At 34.0% G+C, this 23,178-nt stretch overlaps 1 protein-coding gene across 1 annotated transcript in view; it reads right to left on the minus strand.

The window, feature by feature from the left end:
* The window catches only part of SLCO4C1 (solute carrier organic anion transporter family member 4C1), a 60,382-nt gene that overhangs the window by 10,165 nt on the left and 27,039 nt on the right, over positions 1–23,178 (minus strand). The window contains exons 3-8 of the mRNA XM_068533989.1: positions 15,851–16,033; positions 10,112–10,208; positions 8,442–8,563; positions 7,368–7,480; positions 5,179–5,323; positions 4,565–4,760 (exon numbers count right to left, since the gene is read on the minus strand). Coding sequence (XP_068390090.1) covers positions 4,565–4,760; positions 5,179–5,323; positions 7,368–7,480; positions 8,442–8,563; positions 10,112–10,208; positions 15,851–16,033 — 856 coding nt within the window. The remainder of the gene's footprint in view (positions 1–4,564; positions 4,761–5,178; positions 5,324–7,367; positions 7,481–8,441; positions 8,564–10,111; positions 10,209–15,850; positions 16,034–23,178) is intronic.

Below are 23,178 nucleotides of genomic sequence, written 5' to 3' on the forward strand. Positions count from 1 at the left end.
AGCTGATAAGACAGTCTCCATTCTCAAAGATTTCACAGTCTAGGAGTAGAGTGGACACAAATTTATACACTAATATGGTTATAGACTGTGGTTCTAGATATCAACAAAGTGTATTTTAGATATCTGCACTGAGGAATGACACTTAAAACAAGCCAAAGTTTAGATAAGAGGGTCTGAAGGAGCATCTGCCTGAGATAAGTCTTAAAGAATGAGTAAGAGTTAGCTGAGTAAATGGGGAAGGTGAAGGGTACTTCAGAGAAGCTGATAAAAGTCAAAAGGTGAGAAATAGCATTCTATATGGAGAAATATGAATGATGTCTGAGGCAGAGAGTGATAGGAAATGTAGTTGGAAAAGAGTCATGGACCAGATTGTTGAAAGCCTCATGGGCCTTGTTAAAAACAATGGGCTTTAACTTATTTTGAAAAGGTAATCAAGTATTTTAGACTGAAAAGTGGCAATGTGAAAAGTACATTTTAAAGAAATAACCCTAGCAGTTATACAGAGTTTGAATTTGGAGGAAGGGGACTAGTTACGATACCCTAGGCAATAAATTATGATAATGTGTAGGAGAACTAAAATAGAATTTTGATTAAAAAAAAAACAGATTTGAGAAATATTTTGGATGTAGAATCAGTACGATTTGGTGTTTGGTTGACTGAAGATAGGAACAGGATGGAAAAGTCAAGAGTGACTCCTAGTGTCTAACTTGGCATTTTGGTAGAGAAGAACTAGTTTTGGGGAAGAGGTGATGGGTATGGTTTTATACATATTGAGATTAAGAGTCTCAAATTTGGTGAAGAAATCTGGCCTGGAGCCAGGTATCTTAATATCCATTTGCATATAGATGTAGCTGAAACTCTGAGAATGATAAGATCAACCATATAAAGAGTGGGAAGAGTACAGAGAGGTCTTGGGAGTTCATTTATTTCATGAATACGTAGTGAGCTCCAATCATGTGCTAGACTCAAAGTGGTGGAAATATATCTAAAATAAATAAAGAAATAGAAATAAAGATAGAGGAAGGAAGGGAGGGAAGGAGGGAGGGAGAGAGGGAGGCGGGGAGAGGGAAAGCAAGGAAGGGAGGAAGGGAAGATGGAGGGAGGGAGGAATAAAATTCCCTGCAACCATGAAGCCAAGTTTCTTGCACTGGGGATCAAAAACAGTAAATGAAATTAAAAAAAAAAAAAAAAAAACAAAACAGTAAATGAGCGATTTATCTAAGTATCAGAAGATAATAACTGCTATGTTGCAAAATGATGATACTTAAGGAGTAAGTGGAGAACAAGAAGCTCATGAAGGAAATAGATTAAAGAGAAGGATATAAAACAAATGGGGAACAAATCAGTAGGGAGTTTGAAGGAAAGGGTGATCAAAGAGTAAATTTTAAGTAATTCGTCTCTCTGCTTAGAGTCTCTCTGTCTTCAAATCTACTCCACAGGCTGCTGCTAGATGTCTTTATCAAGCATGATTCCATTCATGAAAGCAATCAGGATAGTCTCTGCCCACATCCAGTTTACAATATAGATGTAGAAATAAGGTGACAGAAAAACTGTCCCTGCAACTCTAGAAATAGCCTCTATACAATAATTTTTAAATTAAAAATTTCCAATATATAATCCCCATATTATTGATAAATGATTACTAAGAACATGAAAGTTTAAGACAGTCTGAGGCAAACTACAGTAGAAACAAAGAAACATAGAATATATTCCTTATTAGCAAGGGTTAATCACTTTAGCCTACACATTTTCTAAAGGTTAATTTCATAAAGTAAAGGGGAAGCCATTACCAGGAAAATAGCCAATGCCTGTGAAGTTTATTAAATTTTCTTAACATATACATATTCTTTTTTAAATGTATAAAATATCTTGAATTTTAAAAAATTGAATATTAAAAATATTTAAAATATATCATTTTGATTATACACAAAATATATTTAATAATTTTAAAAATACACATAAATGTGTGTTTATACATACATATATGTATATATGAGAAACATGTTTATCACGAATAGCTGAATTTAAACATTAATGTCTTATGTGAATCCAAACTATTATTCTATAATTATGTTTCTACAATAAGCAAAGATTTCCCTAAATCTACTGCAACTCCTTGAAAGACATGCCTCTTTTAGGCGCTGTTTCAGATAAGCAATGAAATTCTAGCTATAGGCCAGATAGGGAAAAAATATTGTGTGTACTTACTACAAACCCTGCAACTTCACAACCTCTCTTTCTCCCACTTCACTAAGGAGTTATTCCTTGAGCTTCTTAGTCTGTTCTTTCATTGTACTTTTTCTTATACACATGTTTCTTGCATAAGGTTATTATGACTAAGCTGTCCATGATACGGACATTTTTTTTTTTTTTTACCTTTTTTTTTTTTAATAACTATATTTTTTCTTCCCTCTCTTTGTTTTTTGCCAAGTGCTATTTAAATTTATTTATTTATTTTTATTTATGGCTGTGTTGGGTCTTCGTTTCCGTGCGAGGGCTTTCTCTAGTTGTGGCGAGCGGGGGCCGCTCTTCATCGCGGTGCGCGGGCCTCTCACCGTCGCGGCCTCTCTTGTTGCGGAGCACAGGCTCCAGACGCGCAGGCTCAGTAATTGTGGCTCACGGGCCTAGTTGCTCCGCGGCATCTGGGGTCTTCCCAGACCAGGGCCTGAACCCGTGTCCCCTGCATTGGCAGGCAGATTCTCAACCACTGCGCCACCAGGGAAGCCCGATATGGACATTTTAATATGCAGGGCACATAGCTAAATCAAGAATCTGGGACCACAGAGAAAAATGATCTGACAATTTCACACCTCCATTGTGACTTCAAGCCTTATGTCTTTATTAATAGAATCTACACACACCCGCACACACATCCCGTGTGTGTGAATGTGCGTGTGTACATGTGTATACTCACTTTCAGTTTTTTCACCACTAAGAATGTGTATGTAATTAAGCTCTGTCTCTATGTCCCAGATCGTGATACCTCTCGATGTCCAGCCCCCACAGGCACCTCGAACTGACACCACCTCACTTGCTTTCCCTCCTGATTAGGCTAAGGCCACTCATCTGGTAGTGACTCTTGTTTAAGGTAGAAAATATCAGATGGATTCACATCCACACCACCCGTGCATCAAGGTGATAGAGTAGTATTAAACTATCCAGAAGTTTCTGTACTTCTAAAAGGAACATACAAAAAAAGTGGTTTCTTGGGGTACATTTGGGTGAAGTTTATAGGTAGGTGTCTGTCAGGTTCGGCACAACTTACCTCTATCTATCTTCCGACCTTTCCAGGTATCTTTCTACTATTTCCAGACACATGACCTAAGCGCCATTCAAACTGGTCCCTGAATCTAGCCTTCACTTTCTAGCATGTACGCTTTGGCTTAACATATTCCTTTGCCATTCCCTCTTTCCCAAATCTTTCTCTCTCAAGCTTTTTGTATACTTAGAGGATATTTTAGCCCTATTTCTCTATTATGCCATGAAGCCATTCCTAAATCTAATTAAAGAAACTGAAAAGCTCTTTTTAATTCCATAGCCTTTTCTATCTCTCACCACCTAATTCATTGTTCATTCACTGTTTTGTTTCCCAATCTATCCTGCTACCCTGGAAACTCCTTTAGAGTAGGAATTTTGCCATAGAAGTCTGCCAGAGGAAGCAGTCGATGAATTGTTGAACAAATGTAACGGAGCTGGACTAAACACTGCTTTAGAACACTTTTCATTGATGTAACAGAATGACAGACATGAACAGTAGCTACAGATCATGATAATTGGTACTGGCAAACTTTTCCAAACAAACTTTTCCCTTTATTTAGGTTGTCTGAGTGCCATATTAATACAAAATTAGAGAGTCCTTGACCTGGCGCACTATCCCCTTCAACAGTCTCAAAGACATATATTCAAACAATTAAAGCAGCACCGTAGGCCATAAAATACACTGCTGGGCAATGTCCTACAGCCTGACCCTCTACTTGTGGCTTAGGATTTCAAAGCAAAACGAACAAGGCAAAGAAAGATAAAATGGTCAAACCAGTTATAGGTAGAAACATGTTTACAGGTCGTAACAACAAAAAGTTATTTATTCCTCTATAATAAACATGAACTTCTAAAGTAAACACAACAGTGATTAGCATCACCTAGCTCTAGCTTCATTTTAATTTCTCTACTAGCCTATTTTCAATCCATCTAATAAGAGAATTTCACCATAGGGAGTTTTAAAATTTAAATCAATAGGAACATAAAATGTGAAATTCTCCCTAGGATGTTGAATCCATTACGGACAAAGATTCTGTAATATTCATCTTTGTATCCCTGAGAATAGTACTCAGTATAGAATAGTTGCTTCTTAAATTCTTTCTGAAAAAATATCCAACTGTTAATATGATATCAATTACTGAAACTAAAAATAAAAACTACATATTCTTACATAGGAAAAGCAGCCTTCCAACTTTTTTAAAAAAGCCAATTTCTTATCATTTTATTTAGGAAAGCATATACTTGGAAATACACACATAGTTTATTACTCTGATATTAATATCAAAAAGCAGTGAAATATATTTACCCATTATATGATTCAGATACACCTGCAAATGGCTCATTTTCACAGTTGGCATAAACAAATACAAAAGTCAGTGCAAGTGCAGTTATAGACGTGAGCAAAGCAAACTTCATTATGTTTTTACACGTCATTTTGAATTTCGAAACAAAGATACCACCTAAAATCTGACCAAGAGCAGCTCCGGGAATTAAAACAGTCCCTAATGAGAAAGAAGACACAGTGAGAAAACATACACGTATACTGGGTAACTTATACCAACAATTGGAACACATCAAAAACAAGTAGTACTATGGTTTTAACATCTGAAAGCACTCATGTGATTTAGAAACAACATGAGTAAATGAGTTAACGGTTATATTAAGTAAGAGATTAATAAAGTTAATGTTTTGAATATTAAGATTAATATATATTCGCTTTAGCTCTGTATATAGCATTTGTATCTCTCAAATTCATACAATAGATTGTCTAATGTCAGAAAATTGGAAACTTTTATCAAAATCAGTGTAAAGTTTAAACTTCAAGGAGTGGGCTATCCAAAATTTTATGCTATTTTAATAAATATCTAATGTGGTAAAGTAAGATTATTAGATTAAGCTAGAACAAAGAAAATGTTTTACCTGCAAGGGTAGCTGCAGAGCTGGAAGACAATCCAAACTGATTTTCTATAAATTTAGGTAAAAATGTAGCAAATCCAGTAGTAACTAAGGCTTCTGAGCAAGTTGATAGAACTAAACACATAAAGACAGTATTCCTCATCAAATTCTAAAGAAAAAATACAGTTCACCAAATGAATAACTATGATTATACTGCAAAATACAGCATTAGAATGGTAGATACCATGATGAAATAGCACAGTTTAAATACACACAATATAATTATTTGTAAAATTTCAGCATTTTCTTTAGCATAAAAGTATAAATACTGATCACTAATAGTTTTATACATACAATGTTAAGAAAATTTATACATGGAGCACCTAGAAAATTGACAGGTGATTAATCAGTAGGGTGAATGTGCCTTGATCATATGCAAGGGACCAGGGAAAGGAGGTAAAAGCTGGCTTGGAAAGTTCTCTTCCCCAGTCTTACTATATATCTCCATACAATAAACCTACCCCATATTCGATTTTATTTAATTGTGTTCTGAATTTCTATGTCCAGTAAATGAAGAATTGACTGTGAGGAAAGATGAGAGGGGTCTCTAAATATCAAACTTTTGGTACTGCTTCACAAGTATTGCTCTCGGTAGTTAAGAACCTTAGGTATAGAGTTAAGCAATTTTCAATAAGGGTCTATATTGCTGGAGTTCTCAGAACCTTATTAATCTACCGGAGGGGAGTACAGTGATTCAGTTATTTCACAATATTTAACCATAAAGTGAAAAACCACAAAGTATAGTTCTAGAATATTCAATGCAAAAAAATTTCATAAAACTGAGCAACACACACACACAAAGGAGTCACAAAAAGGCAAGACATTTAGAAGTCAGAGCCAGATGATCGAACATAAGAATAACAATAGTGACAAAAGGAAAAAAAGTACCTGAATGAAGAAATGCAAGAATCTTTTAAAATAATGAGTAGAAAATATTTAAGTTTTCAGACTGAAAAAGATAATGGACTCCAAGCAAGGATTAATGGAAAAATGATACATATTTAGGAATAAACTAGTGAATTTCCTGAAATCAAAGAGAAATGAAAAAATTTACAAATTTGCAGATAGAAATAACTAAGAATCACATTAGCTTGAAACTTCTCAACTGCAACATATTTAACCAGAAAAGAGCCAAACAACATCTACAGACTACTAAAATTAAAGGAGTATGATCTGAAAGTATCCATCCAGTCAGAAATATCATTCTGACATTCAAGGATACTTAGATGGCATCCTATCTGAGAAAAACCAGCAATAAAATGCTGTATCTTTAGAGATCTGAATCAGAATCAAGATCTCAAAGCACGAGAACATAAGGATAAAAAAAGCCTTGGTCAGTAATGACTCTTGATACATATAAGAATTTATAAAATAAATTAAATAGAAATATATGAAATAGAACAGAACTACTATAAAAGAAAATAACAGTAATTAGAATTAAAAATTATAAACAATCTCAGCAAAACACAAGAATGTGCCTGTATGGAAGAGGAGGAAGGAGAGTTAAAAGTAGGATGAATGGAGTAAAAACATTTTAAGGCTTTCATTTGGGGAGGAAAAAAAATAATGAAAAGTAAATAAGTTCAAATCTCGAAAAGGTAAAATTATAAACTCCCTTATGTACAAAACTTTTATGATGCTAAATAGAAAGAATACTTCTCTGCCGAGTTCAATAAAACAGACCATAACACTTTTGTTTCTTTAACCTCAAATTCAAAACAAGTAACCACTAACCGCCACTTCTTTCACAAGGGAAAAATATTGGTTTGGCATTCTCAAAAACATATTTACAATTCAATGATAATTGATCCATCCATTACACAAGGGAAATGGCATGGGATAATGGACTACATGCTAACGAGGAGCCACTGAATATTGAAATTGCCAGTAAGATAACTCATGTTCTTCCAACCAATCTACTCTGGAATAGTTTTCATTTACTCAAAGCACAATACAATTAAATCTGAAGAGGTTTTTATAAGAGCTAGAACTATAGTAAATAAGCAAGCTAGAGTGCATTATGATAATATTTGTGTGTATGGATATACTGTTTACATATATTTGTAATATATACATATATCTACATATATATGTGTGTATAGGGGTGTGTGTGTGTGTGTGTGTGTGTGTGTGTGTGTACAGTGTTATTTTACCTTTAGAGCAGCTGGAAAATCTTTAAAACTTTGTCCAAAATCCCCATCTGTATGTTGTAAAGAATTACTCTGATGAATCTGGGAAGTTTTTCCATCTTGAATTTCTGCTGTACCTAAAAAAATAGTAAATTTACCCGCTCTATCTTCTTGCTTTCTAATGATTCTTTCTCATCCTTTATGCATTAAGCAAAGAATGTTTAAAGCTTTTCTCTTCTACTCTAATTCTAACATGTTTTTTAGATGAAATAATATTTACTACCTATTATCATGTCTTTAATTTTTAATAATAGTACCATGAATAAATCTGAAAAAACAGTCAATACATAGACTCATAAGTTGGATGGCCCAGGGTAGAAAGAAATCAACGAGTCCATCTACTTCTACTCTGCCTACTTTTCTTCTGCCCATTTCCAGAAGTTAATCATCTATCCTGTTACATCTATTCTGTTACATATAACAGAAACAACTAAATGCCTTCAGCCTGGAGAAAAATACTTCTATAGATATGTATATGAACCACATGATTATAAAGAAACAAAATCTCACAGAGAAAGGAATAGATATTCTTTTCTATTCATCTTTTCTTTTTGGACAGATTTTTAGTATTGAAATTTGGTGAAAATAAGTATACAAAAGCATGACCTTGGTGACAATTGAAAAAAAAGTACATGTACTATCATTAACAAATAATTAACATCAATAATTTAAAGCCAATTGGCTCTTGAAGTTACTAACTGAATACAAACTAATAGTTTAAAAGATATTATATCTCATATAAACATAAAGCAAGATTCCAGATAACACATAAAATACAAATTTAGTATTTAATAAAGAGGTGAATATGTACAGTTTTATTGGGTATTAAATGAAAATAAAGAAAAAACATGAATATTAACACTGTTACCCAATATTTCCTAAAATAAAGACAGATATTCAAAAGTTTGCATAGGCAGACAACTGAGATCCTATTTAAAAAAATAGTGAATTTTCTAGGGTTCTTAGTAATCATGTAGAAAGCAATACTTGGCCTAGAATTGGAATAAAACTCCCTCGTTTTAAAGAAAATATTTTTACCTGGTAAGTGTTTTGGAAAGCAAGAAAAAGGTATTATCAAAGACCAGGCAAAGATCCAAGACATAAGAAATCCAATCCACCATGCCCCCAGCCATCGCGGATCATCCTCAGCGATATCAATGCTGTATGACAGAAAAACAAGAGGTAAAAGTCAACTCTATCTTGTTAATTAAAACTCAGTCACGATAATTATATAATTTATAATTCAAATGCATATATAGAGAAATATTATTATATTGTCCAAAATTTCAAGTGGAGCCATTTTGAAGAATCACAATGGATAGCAGGCATAAATGAGAGCTCTAAGAATAATGATTTACAAAGTATTCCACATGGCAAATACAACACAAGTTTTAAATATTTAATAGTAAATATATGTATGTTGACTATTTGAAAGCATGCATGGAATTTCTGAACATTCTTTATCTAACTTTGGCTACATTTTTCTTCTCTGAATATTATAATATTTAGTATATGTATAGAATACTAAATACACCTCACAGCGAATCACTGATTTTTGTTAAAAGCCCATACACTATGCCCCAATTGTGGCATTCATTTGAATGTAAAATTCTTCTGAAAGTGATAATATGTTAACAGTTTGTTACAATGGTTGTCATATTTTTATATCAACAGGCTCTTCCCCAAAACACATCATTTCTACAACTCATTTCACTCCACTGAAATTAAAACCCAGCTTTCTGCTGAAGGGCTTTCTCTGTACACCTTTTTATATAGTCTCTAAAAGATTAACCTAGGGCTACAAACATCAGTATCTTTGTACTGTACCACCTTCTGAAATTTTTTATTAACCTATAGTCTCTAAAAGATTAACCTAGTCTCTAAAAGATTAACCTAGGACTAACAGCTAAAGAACAAATCACGTACTGTGACCACATTTTCTTATTCATTGCTCACAGTCATGCAAAGGACTGTGTAGTTACAGTAAAATGAGAAAGTATGGCCTCAGCAAAGGCCACTAACTTCTCTATTCAGGAAAAGGAGAAGGTAACTCAGTGGGTAAGAAGGGGGTTTTGGAGTCAAAAAGATCTACTTCATTTCATGCCTTGGCCACTTACCAAGTTCTGTGTATCAACTACCTTATAAGATTATTAAGAGGATTAAATAAAATGGCATGTAAAATAAAGTTACACACAAAGTTCTAGTTCTATGTTGTCTAGAACACAGTATGGGATAAATAAACATTACCTATTATTATCCTCCAGTGTTACAGCTGTTAAAGCTGAACAATTGTGATCTCTATGATATTATCAGCGCTACTATAGCACTTAGTCTGAGAATCATAAACTCTTGAGACTCTTCAGGCTATCTACCTACAGCTAAATATACTGAAAGCACACCTAATTTTAATTAAACTATTATTTTTGAGCAATGCACAGGGTACTGGTTATGTATTTTGAAAAATTTCACCATCTAACTATTAAGCATCCTTATTTGTGAATAAATACACTATACCAAGAGATGGTGTGGCATTAATTTGTGAAGCAATGCAGCCAAAACAGTACATAAAAATTGTGTGTATTCAGTTTTGTTTCCTGAAAAATCCTTCATGATATTCTGAAGAAATACTATATAAATATTCCATCTATGGTACTAACATGATTAAAATAATATAAATCTAAATAAAAGAAAAATAGATATTGCCTTGCCTTTGTCCCAAATCAACATCAATGTACATGGCTAGCAACTGTCCTCCCAACACATAGCCAACAGCAGGGCCTAAAATTGACATGGAATAGCCAATTCCTAGAAAAAGAACAAAGACAATGAAAATGGTCATCTGTGCAACTTTGCTTTGAATGTCTGACAAGTGAAGAAAGAGAAATATTTTACTATAGAAGAACAAAATGATTAGAATTATATGAAAATTACACATATTTTAACTAAAAAATGCCATTTGAGTGGTATCACTTGTCAAGGAGCTTAAAATACATAATTCAATGTCAAATTTTTTAGACTACAATAATGATGGCAACAAATCCAATAATTATAAATTTATGAAAGTTATATCATGTTAACTCACAGCAGGGGTAGTTCATCTACTATTACCCTTTGTGAACAGTGATAGTAATTACCGGCTACAATTCTTACAGAAGAAAACAAAGTGAAATGAGAAGCCTTTTATACTCTGTACACATTCCAAAAGCATTCTTTATGCTTTAAGCTGATTTAAAACCTGGATCTGGTTCATTAGTCTGTTTCTAAAAGTAAACCATTAAACTCCTTCTCTTAGTGAATCTCCCATTTTAACTTGCAACAGAATTAAACTGACCTTATTTCTCCGATATTTAAAACTTTGTCATATATAACTTTTTACTTTTTGTTAAAAAATTATGCATACATCAGTATCTTCATATACTACCACCTTCTGAATTTTTTTATTAATTACTGAGATTCTCATTCTCATACACAAAAGAAAAGGAATATACCATACACAAAGTGAAGCATACATCAATGGTAAAAATGCCTTATGTACTAGATCAAGGCTCCAAAGTACAGGTCATTCAAGATGATCTGAAAACATATAAGAACTTTTATTTATCTATCAACTCTCCTAATTTATAACTATATTTTTAAATGTAAAAAATGTATTGGTAGAAAATTTTAAGTATATAATTTATAAATAAATAAATAAATAAATAAATAAATATATATATATATATATATATGGTTCATGCTCAAAAAATTTTATGGCTAAAAGTACATGATTAAAAATGGTGGAAATCAATGATTCCCAAATTATCTTTGGTATAGATCTTTTTATAAATTATTTCCAAAAGGGTTTAGACTGATACATTTGTAAGGATACCTTATAAGTTTTGTGGAAGTATAAAATTGCTATAGGGCTTCCCTGGTGGCACAGTGGTTAAGAATCTGCCTGCCAGTGCAGGGGACACGGGTTCGGGCCCTGGGCCGGGAAGATCCCACATGCCGTGGAGCAACTGGGCCTGTGCGCCACAACTGCTGAGCTTGCGCTCTAGAGCCTGTGGGCCACAACTACTGAAGCCCGCGCGCCTAGTGCCCGTGCTCCGCAACAAGGGAGGCCACCACAACGAGAAGCCTGAGCACCACAACGAGGAGTGGCCCCCGCTTGCCGCAACTAGAGAAAGCCCGCGAGCAGCAACGAAGACCCAACACAGCCAGAATAAATAAATAAATAGATCTATTAAAAAAAAAATTGCTATAAAAGTTTCTAAAAGTTTATTTTCACTTTTTGACGTTCTTCATGTTGGCACGGATCTATGCAATTCACACTGAATAGCACTATCTACATCTCCTGCTTTGTCAGTCCTCAGCAATTACTCCTTGGTTAACAATAAAGAATGCTTTGCATATGTTCACAAATATGTTCATAAAAGAAATATATCAAGAAAGCAAAGAATTTAAAGTTTTCAGTTGATGAAAGGTGAATTTGCTATGACCCCAAAATTAAAAATTGTGGTAATGGTGGATGGACTATGGTAGACTAGTATTTCCAACCAAATTGCCCACTAAGAAAAACTTTTAAAAACTGTAAAAATTATTTTTAAATATATGGCAGATAAAAAATAGTGAAGGACCACTGTTTCACGATTCTTAAGAAGAGAGAGATTTAACAAAAATTGGGACTGATTTTTTTTCCTGGGTATGGTGGCTAATTCTATAAGAGGCACAGGGAGGGTAAACTGTCCTTTGCTAGTCTCTAGAAAGTAGGGAAACAAAAGTTGCAGTTTAGGGAGTAGAGCTTATAAACTTTCCCTGTCCTACATTTTAAGTTGGCACCTACGAGGCTATACTCTAAAAGCAAGGATGAGTTAGAAGTAGACTGGCTCACAGAGTAAGTGCAGTTTAGCTTCAAATAAACTCAGTCCCTGAAATTAGATAAAGGGCATCCCAGATTGTAGTGTTCCCATGTACGACAGAGGTTGGAAAGTTATTAAAAGACACACAGAGTGATTCTGAAAAAAAATTCTAGAACTATAAAATACATTTGTCACAATAAAAATGAAATGGATCCACAGCAGATTACTTAGAACTGAATTGAGTATTACTAAACTGGAAAATATATTATTAAGTCAGTAAATATTTATCAAAAAGCACAGAAAAAATACAGGATAGAAAATACAGAAAAGATAGTAAAGGAGAAAGAATACATTAAAAAAACAAAACAAAATCCACAAAGGCCTACCATACATGTAATTGGAGTAACTGGAGTCCCAAGAGAGGAGAAAATAGGGCAGAAGTAATATTAATAATCATAGGAAATATTCCAAAACCAATGAAAAATATCAAGCAATATATTCGTGAAGTCATATAATTTCAAAACAGATGAAATAAATGGAATCTTGCACCTATACACTCAGAGTAAATAAAACAAATGAAAATCAAATATAAGAAAAGAATCTTAAAAATGGTAAACATACATAAGAAACAGTGGAAGTGAATACAGTAGCATAGCACTTTTAAAGTGCTGAAAGAAAATTAATGGCCAACTAATTATCTATTCCCAGTGAAAATATTCATCAGGGAAAAGGGTAAAAAAAAACTAGATGAAATACTAAGAGAATTCATCACAAGCAGACTGTTCCAGTAAATTAACTCAAGACTGTTCTTCAAGTTAAAGGAAAATGATCCCAGACTGAAACTCAGAGTAGCAAAGGAAAGAAGAGCAATAAAAAAAGGTAAACATGTTTATAAAAGTGGATCAATATTTTTAAATAAAACAATAATACTTATTTCAGGAATTTAAATATAGAAGGGATTACAGTACACAGAAATAACTGAATAAATATTGGGAACGGAATAAATTTAAAGGGTTTTAAGACCTATGTGATGATTAGGAATGTGGTAAAAGTATCAATTAACATTAGAATTTCATAAAATCAAGTTTGCATATAAGGTAATTAGCAGATGAACAGTAAAAGAGCATATACCTAGGAAATTAATGGAGGGGAGAAATGAAATAATAAATATTAAATTATCAAAAAGAAAGAAAAAAAGGGCAAGAAATAAGAGTGTAGAGCAGATAGGAAGCACATATTAAGATGAAAGATTTAAACACAAAATAACATTAAATGAAATCAAAAGTTCAATTAAAGGACAAAAATTGTAAACCCCAAAAAAGCATTTAAAGAGGAAAAGGTTGTGAGGGTAGAGATGCTGTGTAACCACTTTTTTCCTTCATTCTAATAGGTAGCAAATTTTGACTGTTTTCATTTTGCCCATTTTTGCCTTGTTACATGAAATTGTTTCACATAGAGGAAGGCATGCTACCAGTAATATATACTATTTTAAAACAAAGAAAAAGGGAGGAAGATTTTGGAAATGGGGAAATGTATACAAATATAAAAAGCATATGAAAGGATTTCAATCAACAAAAACTAATTACCCAATGAAAAGTATCAGTTATCTGAAATTGAAAAAAATTAAAATGAGTTTCCCACTTTTGTTACTTTTTGTTTTTTTCCTTTACTCTCAAAAATTACCATTCAATGAATTCCTACAGTACAAGAAAAAGATAAGGTAGCAGGTCTTGTGGCTGCTATCTTTAGAAAGACCTGTTTGCAAGTTTGGCTCTCATCTGGCATCTGGGATCTTAAATGTCCAGAGGGATGCCACAGTTCCCTAACTAATAAAGACAGCTCACTGTGCTCAAACTGTTTGTATAAACAATGTGCTTTTGTTGAACACTTGTATTCCTTCTGAGAGTCTAGAAATTTTCTGTGTGCAAGGCAGAGGGTTCCTACATGATCAACTACCAATAAAATCCTTGGGCGTTGAATCTCTAATGAACTTAGCTGGTAGAAAACATTTCATACATGTTGTCACAACTCCTGGCTGGAGGAATTAACTTCAATCCGTAGGGCTCCATGAGGAGGGAGTGGACTCCTGTAAGCTTGCAGCTGGTTGTCTCTACTTCACCTCATACACCTTTTCCCTCTGCTGATTTTGCTTTGTATCTTTCTGCTGTGATAAATCATAGCCCTGAGAACTGTCAAGTCCTAGAGAATTTCAAATCTGGGATGGTCTCGTGGGCCTTCACCCAACCCTCCCATGCTTAAATAATTTTTGAATAACTTCGTATTTTGTGTGTTACTAAAATATAAAGATTGAGATTGTTTTATGAGAAGCACTGATTAGAAGAGGACCTCAGAAAGAAAATCTGTGAACTGGGAAGAGTGAAAAGCATCACTAGTAGCTAACTGAAATAAAAGCACTGTTAAATTAGTAAATGGAGAAGTTGTACAGATCAGCCAGAAGGTGTAAAAGAGAGAGCATCAGATCTTGCGGAGAGACCAAAGCAAAGCAAGTAGAGAAAACAGGTAGAAGTGTAGTGGTTTCCATACTAGAGATGAGCCTAAGAGATTAGTACCCTCTATCAGGGTTGCATTGAACACACTTGACTTCCAGTGACTACGGCAATAGGTCTTTGTTATAGACTGAAAGTTTGTGTCACCCCAAAATTCATATGTTGAAACCTAATTCCCAATGCAATTGTATTTGGAGGTGGGGCCTTTGGGAAGTGATTAGGTCATAAGAGTGGAGCCCTCAAAAAGGGATTAGTGTGCCCTTAAAAGAAGGCCCCAGAGAGCTCCTTTGTCCCTTCTGCCACAGCTAAAAGTCAGCTGTCTATGAACCAAGAAATGGGCCCTTACCAGATACTAAATCTATGGGCACCCTGATCTTGTATTTCTCAGCCTCCAGGATTGTGACAAATAAATTTCTCTTGCTTGGAAGCCAAATAGTCTATGGTATGCTGTTATAGTAGTCCAAATGGACTAAGTCCCCTACATTAGAATAATAGACTGATAAAGTGAAAATTCATGTGCAAATAAATTACACATTAATTTGGATGTAGGGCCATGCATGGTCTAGTTAACTCTACCAGGAACTTCAGGGATGGAATTTAAGAGAAACTTGTACTGCTAAGAATTAGTTCACAAAGGAAACAAATTGAGTCATACATAAAAAGCATTAATCTGAAATGGAGAACTCCACAGGAGTTTCCAAGTACCATTGTGTGGTTTCTTTTGTTGACTCTAGTCAAGTCCATGTAGGATGAAGTAAGTCAGTAGAACAGCAGAGCTCTATCCTACACCTGTGTAAATTAGCCTGGGGTACATTCCAGCAATCTAGACAGCCTACTGCTTGGGTGGCACTTCCAGGAAGGCTGGCATGCCCCCCACAGGAAACAGAGCAGGATGTCAATAAAAATCATAACCGCATTCAACTGAAGGACATGATACATCAGCATATAATTAAACAAAAAAAGTAATATTGCATTTATCAAATGTAAATACCTATGAAATCACAACTTCTTAATAAGTGTATGTTACGCTTTACTTATAAATTAAACAAGCAGCAAGATAAAATGACACCGAGACATTTACATTAGAAAGCAAACTTACCTATATAGAGAGAAGATTTGTAGGTGGGCACAGAATCATCAATAAAGGCTGTTCCTAGGGTATAAAGAGGAGTTCCTCCTGTTCCCAGCAATAGTTGTCCCAAAATAAAGACATACAAGTAGTAGAAAAGTGAAGAACTTGAAGCAGTACAACTGGTTTTATTCTTTGCTGTTAAGCATGTATCTTTAGGGGGAAAAAACATTGTGAATTTATCAAAATTTTAGCTAATAATTTAAATATCTTACAAATTATACTTGCCCAACATAACCTTCCTTATTTCTTCCAATCACTTCACTTTGATTATACTTAAAATATTTTTAAATACATACATTATTAAAGAAAATTTATGAAACATTACATCAAAATTTAGAAAATACAGAACAAAACTGAGAAACATTACTTAAGAACCAAAATTAACAAATTGTGTAAACACAAGTGAGTCAAGTGGTGCCAGGGAAGGATAGTTTTCAAATTGAAGGGAAAAAAAACACTAGACTTGATTTTTTTACAAGTCATAAATACAATATGACCACCGTACTGATTTTTTCTTTAAAAAGATTTTTTTTTGTTACCACCATATTGATTTTATCAATCAGCATGTTAAACACAGTTGAAAAGTGTACTTACACTATAGGATATTTTGGCCAAAACAGTAATTCTCAATATTCACTACATGAGACTTCCAAGGTGGCACAGTGGTTAAGAATCTGCCTGCCAATGCAGGGGACACGGGTTCGAGCCCTGATCCGGGAAGATCCCACATGCCGCTGAGCAACTAAGCCCGTGCACCACAACTACTGAAGCCTGAGTGCCTAGAGCCCATGCCTGGCAACAAGAGAAGCCACCGCAATGAGAAGCCTGTGCACTGCAACCAAGAATAGCCACCACTCGCCGCAACTAGAGAAAGCCCGCGCGCAGCAACGAAGACCCAATGCAGACAAAAATTAATTAATTAATTAATTTTAAAAAATATTCACTACAAAGCAGTAATATTTAGAAGTTATGTCTACTTCTTTTTTACAGGTCAAACTATTTTATTACATTTATATTTTGAAGCAATCTTTGGGTCCATAGGATGTTTTTTTGAATATTTTAAAAGGAAAAATTATCTTTTTTTTTCTTTTTTTCCTTTTATTGAAGTATAGATTTACAATGTTGTGTTAGTTTCTGGTGTTTAGCAAAGTGACTCAGTTATACATATATATATACATATTCTTTTTCATATTCTTTTCCATTATGGTTTCTTACAGGATATTGAATGTATTTAGTTCCCTGTGCTATACAGTAGTACCTTTTTGTTTATCTATTTTTATATAGATTGTATCTGCTAATCCCAAACTCTTAATTTATCCCTCCCCCACCTATTTTCCCTAAGGGGGGTAACGCTAAGTTTGTTTTCTATGTCTGTGAGTCTGTTTCTGTTTTATAAATAAGTTCATTTGTATTGTATTTTAGATTCCACATATAAATGATATCATATGGTGTTCATCTTTCTCGCTCTGGCTTACTGCACTTACTATGATAATCTCTAGGTCCATCCATGTTACTGCAAATGGCATTATTTCATTATTTTTTATGGCTGAGTAGTATTCCATTTTATGTATGGAGTCTTCTTTATCCATTCGTCCATCAATGTACATTTAGGTTGCTTCCATGTCTTGGCTATTGTAAATAGTGCTGCTATTAACATTGGGGTACATGTATCTTTTCAGATTAGAGTTTTCTCTGAATATATGCCCATGACTGGGACTGCTAGATCATGTGGCAACTCTGTTTTTAGTTTTTTAAGGAAACATCATACTGTTTCCACAGTGGCTGCACCAATTTACATTCCCACCAACAGTGTAGGAGGGTTCCCTTTTCTCCACACCCTCTCCAGCACTTGATATTTGTAGATTTTTAAATGATGGCCATTTTAACCAGTGTGAGGTGATACCTCATTGTAGTTTTGATTTGCATTTCTCTAATAATTAGTGATATTGAGCATCTTTTCATAAACCTATTGGCCATGTGTATGTCTTCTTTGGAGAAATGTGTATTTAGGTCTTCTGCCCATTTTCTGATTGGGTTGTTTTTTCTGTTATTGAGTTGTATGAGCTGTTCGTATATTTTGGAAATTAAGCCCTTGTTGGTCACATCATTTGCAAATATTTTCTCCCAGTCTGTAGGTTGTCTTTTTGTTTTCTTTACGGTTTCCTTTGCTGTGCAAAAGCTTATACGTTTGATTAGGTCCCATTTGTTTATTTCTGCTTTTATTTCTGTTGCCTTGGGAGACCGACCTAAGAAAACATTGCTACAATTTATGTTAGGGAATGTCTTGTCTATGTTCTCTTCTAGGAGTTTTATGGTGTCATGTCTCGTATTTAAGTCTTTAAGCCATTCTGAGTTTATTTTTGTGTACGGTGTGAGGGAGTGTTCTAACTTCATTTATTTACATGTGGCTGTCCAGCTTTCCCAACACTACTTGCCGAAGAGACTCTTTTTCCCATTGTATATTCTTGCCTCCTTTGTCGAAGATTAATTGACCGTAGGTGTGTGGGTTTTTTCCTGGGGTCTCCATTCTGTTCCATTGATCCATGTCTGTTTTTGTGCCAATACAACACTGTTTTCATTACTGTAGCTTTGTAGTATTGTCTGAAGTCTGTGAGGGTTATGCCTCCAGCTTTGTTCTTTTTCCTCAGAATTGCTTTGACAATTCTGGGTCTTTCATGGTTCCATATAAATTTTAGTATTATTTGTTCTAGTTCTGTGAAAAATATCGTGGGTAATTTGATAGGGATTGCATTAAATCTATAGACTGCTTTGTGTAATATGGCCACTTTAACAATATTAATTCTTCCAATCCAAGAGCATGGGATATCTTTCCATTTCTTTAAATTATCTTCAGTTTTCTTTATTAATGTTTCATAGTTCTCAGCATATAAGTCTTTCACCTCCTTGGTCAGGTTTATTCCTAAGTATTATATTTTTTTTAATGCAATTTTAAAAGGGATTGTCTTTTTACTTTCCGTTTCTGATATTTTATTGTTAGTGTAAAGAAATGCAACAGATTTCTGTATGTTAAACTTGTATCCTGTTACCTTGCTGAATTCTTTTACCAGTTCTAGAAGTTTTTGTGTGGAGTCTTTAGGGTTTTCTATATATCATATCATGTCATCTGCATATAATGATAATTTTAACTCTTCCTTTCCAATTTAGATACCTGAAAAATGGTTATCTTCAGGATTTGATTAAAATCTTTTTAAAAAATCACATTCAAAGCCTGGGTATTAAAGTAAATCCATATTTCCTAAACTCATCATATAATATTAATGAACTAAGAGATTTGTTAAAAACATATTTCCAACCCTCTCCCTTTGAATCTGGTGTAGTATCCAGGAATTTTCATTTTAACAATGGCCTCAGCTAATTCTATTTTCATTTCCTTGATATCAGATCAAGATTTACTATTTCCTGATTGATGAGACATAAGGCCCCTAAAGCACCAATCCTGAATATTCTTTAACTGGTTCACTGTCATCAAATTTTCAGATGCAAATTCTATGCATAAAAATATATTTTTAAAATTTTGTATTTAAAATATACTCTAGGGCTTCCCTGGTGGCGCAGTGGTTGAGAATCTGCCTGCCAGTGCAGAGGACACGGGTTCGAGCCCTGGTCTGGGAAGATCCCACATGCCGCGGAGCAACTAGGCCCGTGAGCCACAATTACTGAGCCTGCGCGTCTGGAGCCTGTGCTCCGCAACAAGAGAGGCCGCGATAGTGAGAGGCCCGCGCACCGCGATGAAGAGTGGCCCCCACTTGCCGCAACTAGAGAAAGCCCTGGCACAGAAGCAAAAACCCAACACAGCCAAAAATAAATAAATAAATAAAATATACTCTATAATACTGTATATATTCATGTTACAAAAGGTTGATGGATCTTTTGGCAGATAATTTATTTATATTTGTAACTGGGCTAGGTCTGCATTATTTGTGATATTTCCCTGGTCATGTCAAACATTTGAATTATAATTCTTGGTTTCAATATTCACTTTCCTGGAGGTAGTAGATTAGACTAACAATCTCTTATTATTTGCTTTGTTATTTGCAAATTGTTCATTTTGCAAAATTGAACATACGTACATGCATTATTGGTTTACTATTTTTCTCCTATTTCCTTTTTATAATAGGTAAATTGCCTTTAGGAAAATATCTTTCTGTAGTAATCTGGTAGACCTTTAGATTATAAGAGTATTCTGTGGGGTTTTGGTGTTTTTTTATTTTTCCCAGAGGAAGTAATCAATGGGTTTCAGCCTTCTTGTTTAAATAAATTTTAAATAAAACAGAAGAATACCAAGAAAAAATCCAAGCTCTCCCTTACCTCTGACTGCCTCTATTTACGCTCTGCCATGTCACTTAGACGAAGGCAATAACCCCTGTTAACAGTTCCTTTGATCATTTTTCAGACATTTTCTCACACATTCACATGTTTTATATCCATTTACATTTTTACATATGTATGATCATACTAAACATACTATCCTTATATTCAACAACTTCCAGTTTTCACTTCTTATGTCCTAGAAATCCTTGATGTTGGAACTTAAAGCTGTATTTAAATTTCTTTGTTGGCACTGTTATAATATTCCACAGCATAAATGTGATTTATTTACCAAGTCCACAACTTCTTTTTTTTTTTTTAAGTTTGCTTGTATGCTTTTTTTTTTAACATCTTTATTGGAGTATAATTGCTTTACAGTGTTGTGTTAGTTTCTGCTGTATAACAAAGTGAATCAGCTATATGCATACATATATCCCCATATCCCCTCCCTCTTGCATCTCCCTCCCAACTTCTATTTAATAATTAATAATATATATTATTAATATTATATTATACATACATTTAGGTCAAAACAATGTTGTGATGAATATTTTTAAAATTTATCTTGGCGTATTTGTGCAAGCCTATTGTAGGACACGTTCCAAAAAGTGGAACTACAGGGTCAACGTGTATAAATATTTATATTTGATTTGCCAAGTTGCCATAACAAAGAGTTATAAATATATGCATTCCCATTAGCAATGCAGTAACACTCTTGAAAAAATCTTCAGTGAACTTCAGCATTTTTCTATATGTTTATTGGCCACCTGCATGTTTTTCTGTGAACTAACTTCTCAAATTTACTTCAGAGCTTCTGAGTTTGATATCTGACTAATAAAAGTCTTCCCTTTCTCCATGATTACATATAAATTTATTTATGTTGGGTTTTATCCTAGCATTTTTACTACTTTATTTTTTAACTCATATGTAATATATTTTAGTGGGAAAAGACAGGGATTACAGCATTGTGTTGGATTAACCAAAGAGTACATAGTTTGTTAGATTTCCTATGTATGGGTTTATTTCTGGATAATCAGTTTCATGTCACGGATCTTTGCAGTCCCTCTCCACAGATCTGTTTTAAGTACTTCAGCTGCCTAAGGTTTGTGGGTATCAATATTTCAGCCCGGCTGTATCCCATTTTACAGTACTACATGAAAGGCTCTGTAACAGTTAACAGATCTTATTTTATCATTTTTCCCAAATAAACAAGGCCTAAGATCTACTTATGAAAACTACTGTATCCAATATATTACTCTCTCTGCATTACTTCTGAATAATTTCCTTCTTTTACTTTCCCTAGAATTGATAAAAATTGATAATGAGATGTCAAGCCACAGAAAGGCATGGATGTATCTTAAATATTTATTGCTAAGTGAAAGAATCCAGTCCACAAAGGATACATACTTTATAATTCCAAATATATGACAAGCTGGAAAAGTAAAACCATAGCAATAGTTGCCAAGGGAAGAAGGGAGGGAGGGTTGAACAGATGAAGCACCACAGGATTTCTTTTAGGGTAGTGAAACTATTCTATATGACGGTTTGATTGTGGATATACGACACTAGTCATATATTTGACTAGTATTTGTCAAAATACATTGAACTTTATAGTACTTTAAAGAGTGAACTTTACACAAATTTTTAAAAATCATTTAAGAGGCCAAAAGTTTCCAGGAGGAAAGGCAGAATGTGACAAAAGGATCTAACTGTAATACAAATGTATGAAACAACCTCACTAAGGAGAGTGGGGGTAAGGGTGCTGACCTAAGTAACTTTGGAATGAGTGGAGTCTGCAAGACTAAAGGCAAAAGTAACTATATATAATCACTGTATTCTAGATGATAAAGTTATTTCCCATTCCACAATTAAAGAAACCAGGGCCCACTGGAGAAACAGCTGATTTTAGGACTGGAGCAGGAAATATATAGGATGAGCCTGCAGCACCTCAGAGTGCAAGAAAATAAAGAAAACAAACAAAAATATCTGCAATGATGGAGGTATGTCAAAGGTACACAGGAGCCAACCGAAAAAACTCCAGGTAGACAAAGCTGGAATAATTTGAGCAACAACATGAAGTTGCATTGGATTATAATCTAATGTAAAATATAAATCCATGCAGCCACACTGAAAAAAAATAATTGAATAAATAAATAAATGTGGAAGAAGAGACAAATGTCTAATGCAGAATAAGTCCAAGTAATTTATGTAGATACTGCATCCTCAAAAGAGATGGCACATAACACTCCATTTCTGAAATGTTGGGTGCACATAGTGACTTTCTTCCAAATCATATAGTATAGAAAGTAGGAAAAGAGTTACTTCACAATGGATTAACCTGAAAAATACTACCTGAGTCAGATGATCAAGGTTATCATCAAGAGTGATAAGTGATGTTGATAGCATGTACCCTTCATATGATGTGATGAAAATGGCATTTTGCCTGTGTGGTCCTCCCCCTGAAAATCCTATGAAGCCAGTCTAATCACAGGGAAAACATCAGACAAATCCCAGCTGAGGGACATTTTACAAAATATCTGACTGGCACTCCTCAAAACTGCTATGGTCATCAAAAAAAAAAGAGAAAAATCTGAGAAATTATCACAGCCACGAAGAGCCAAAGGGACATGACAACTAAATGTAATAAGGTATACTGGATCAGATCCTAGAATAGAAAAAGGAAACTAGGTAAAACTAAGTAGATCTACATAAATTTTGGACTTCAGTTAACAAGTAGAAAATTTAATAAATGATGTACCAATATTAATTCATTAGTCATAAGAAATGTAGCATACAAAGTAAGATGTTAATAATAGGGGAAAATGGTTGTGGTATATATGGAAACTATACTATCTTCATAATTTTTCTGTAAATCTAAAACTGTTCTAAAAAGGCAAGTTTATTAATATTTTTTAAAGTATAGAATAAAACAGCCAATTACAAATAAAGGCTTAAACTTTCATAAA

The sequence above is a fragment of the Eschrichtius robustus genome, chromosome 2, assembly GCF_028021215.1.
Source record: "Eschrichtius robustus isolate mEscRob2 chromosome 2, mEscRob2.pri, whole genome shotgun sequence".
In the NCBI taxonomy this organism is placed as follows: domain Eukaryota; kingdom Metazoa; phylum Chordata; class Mammalia; order Artiodactyla; family Eschrichtiidae; genus Eschrichtius; species Eschrichtius robustus.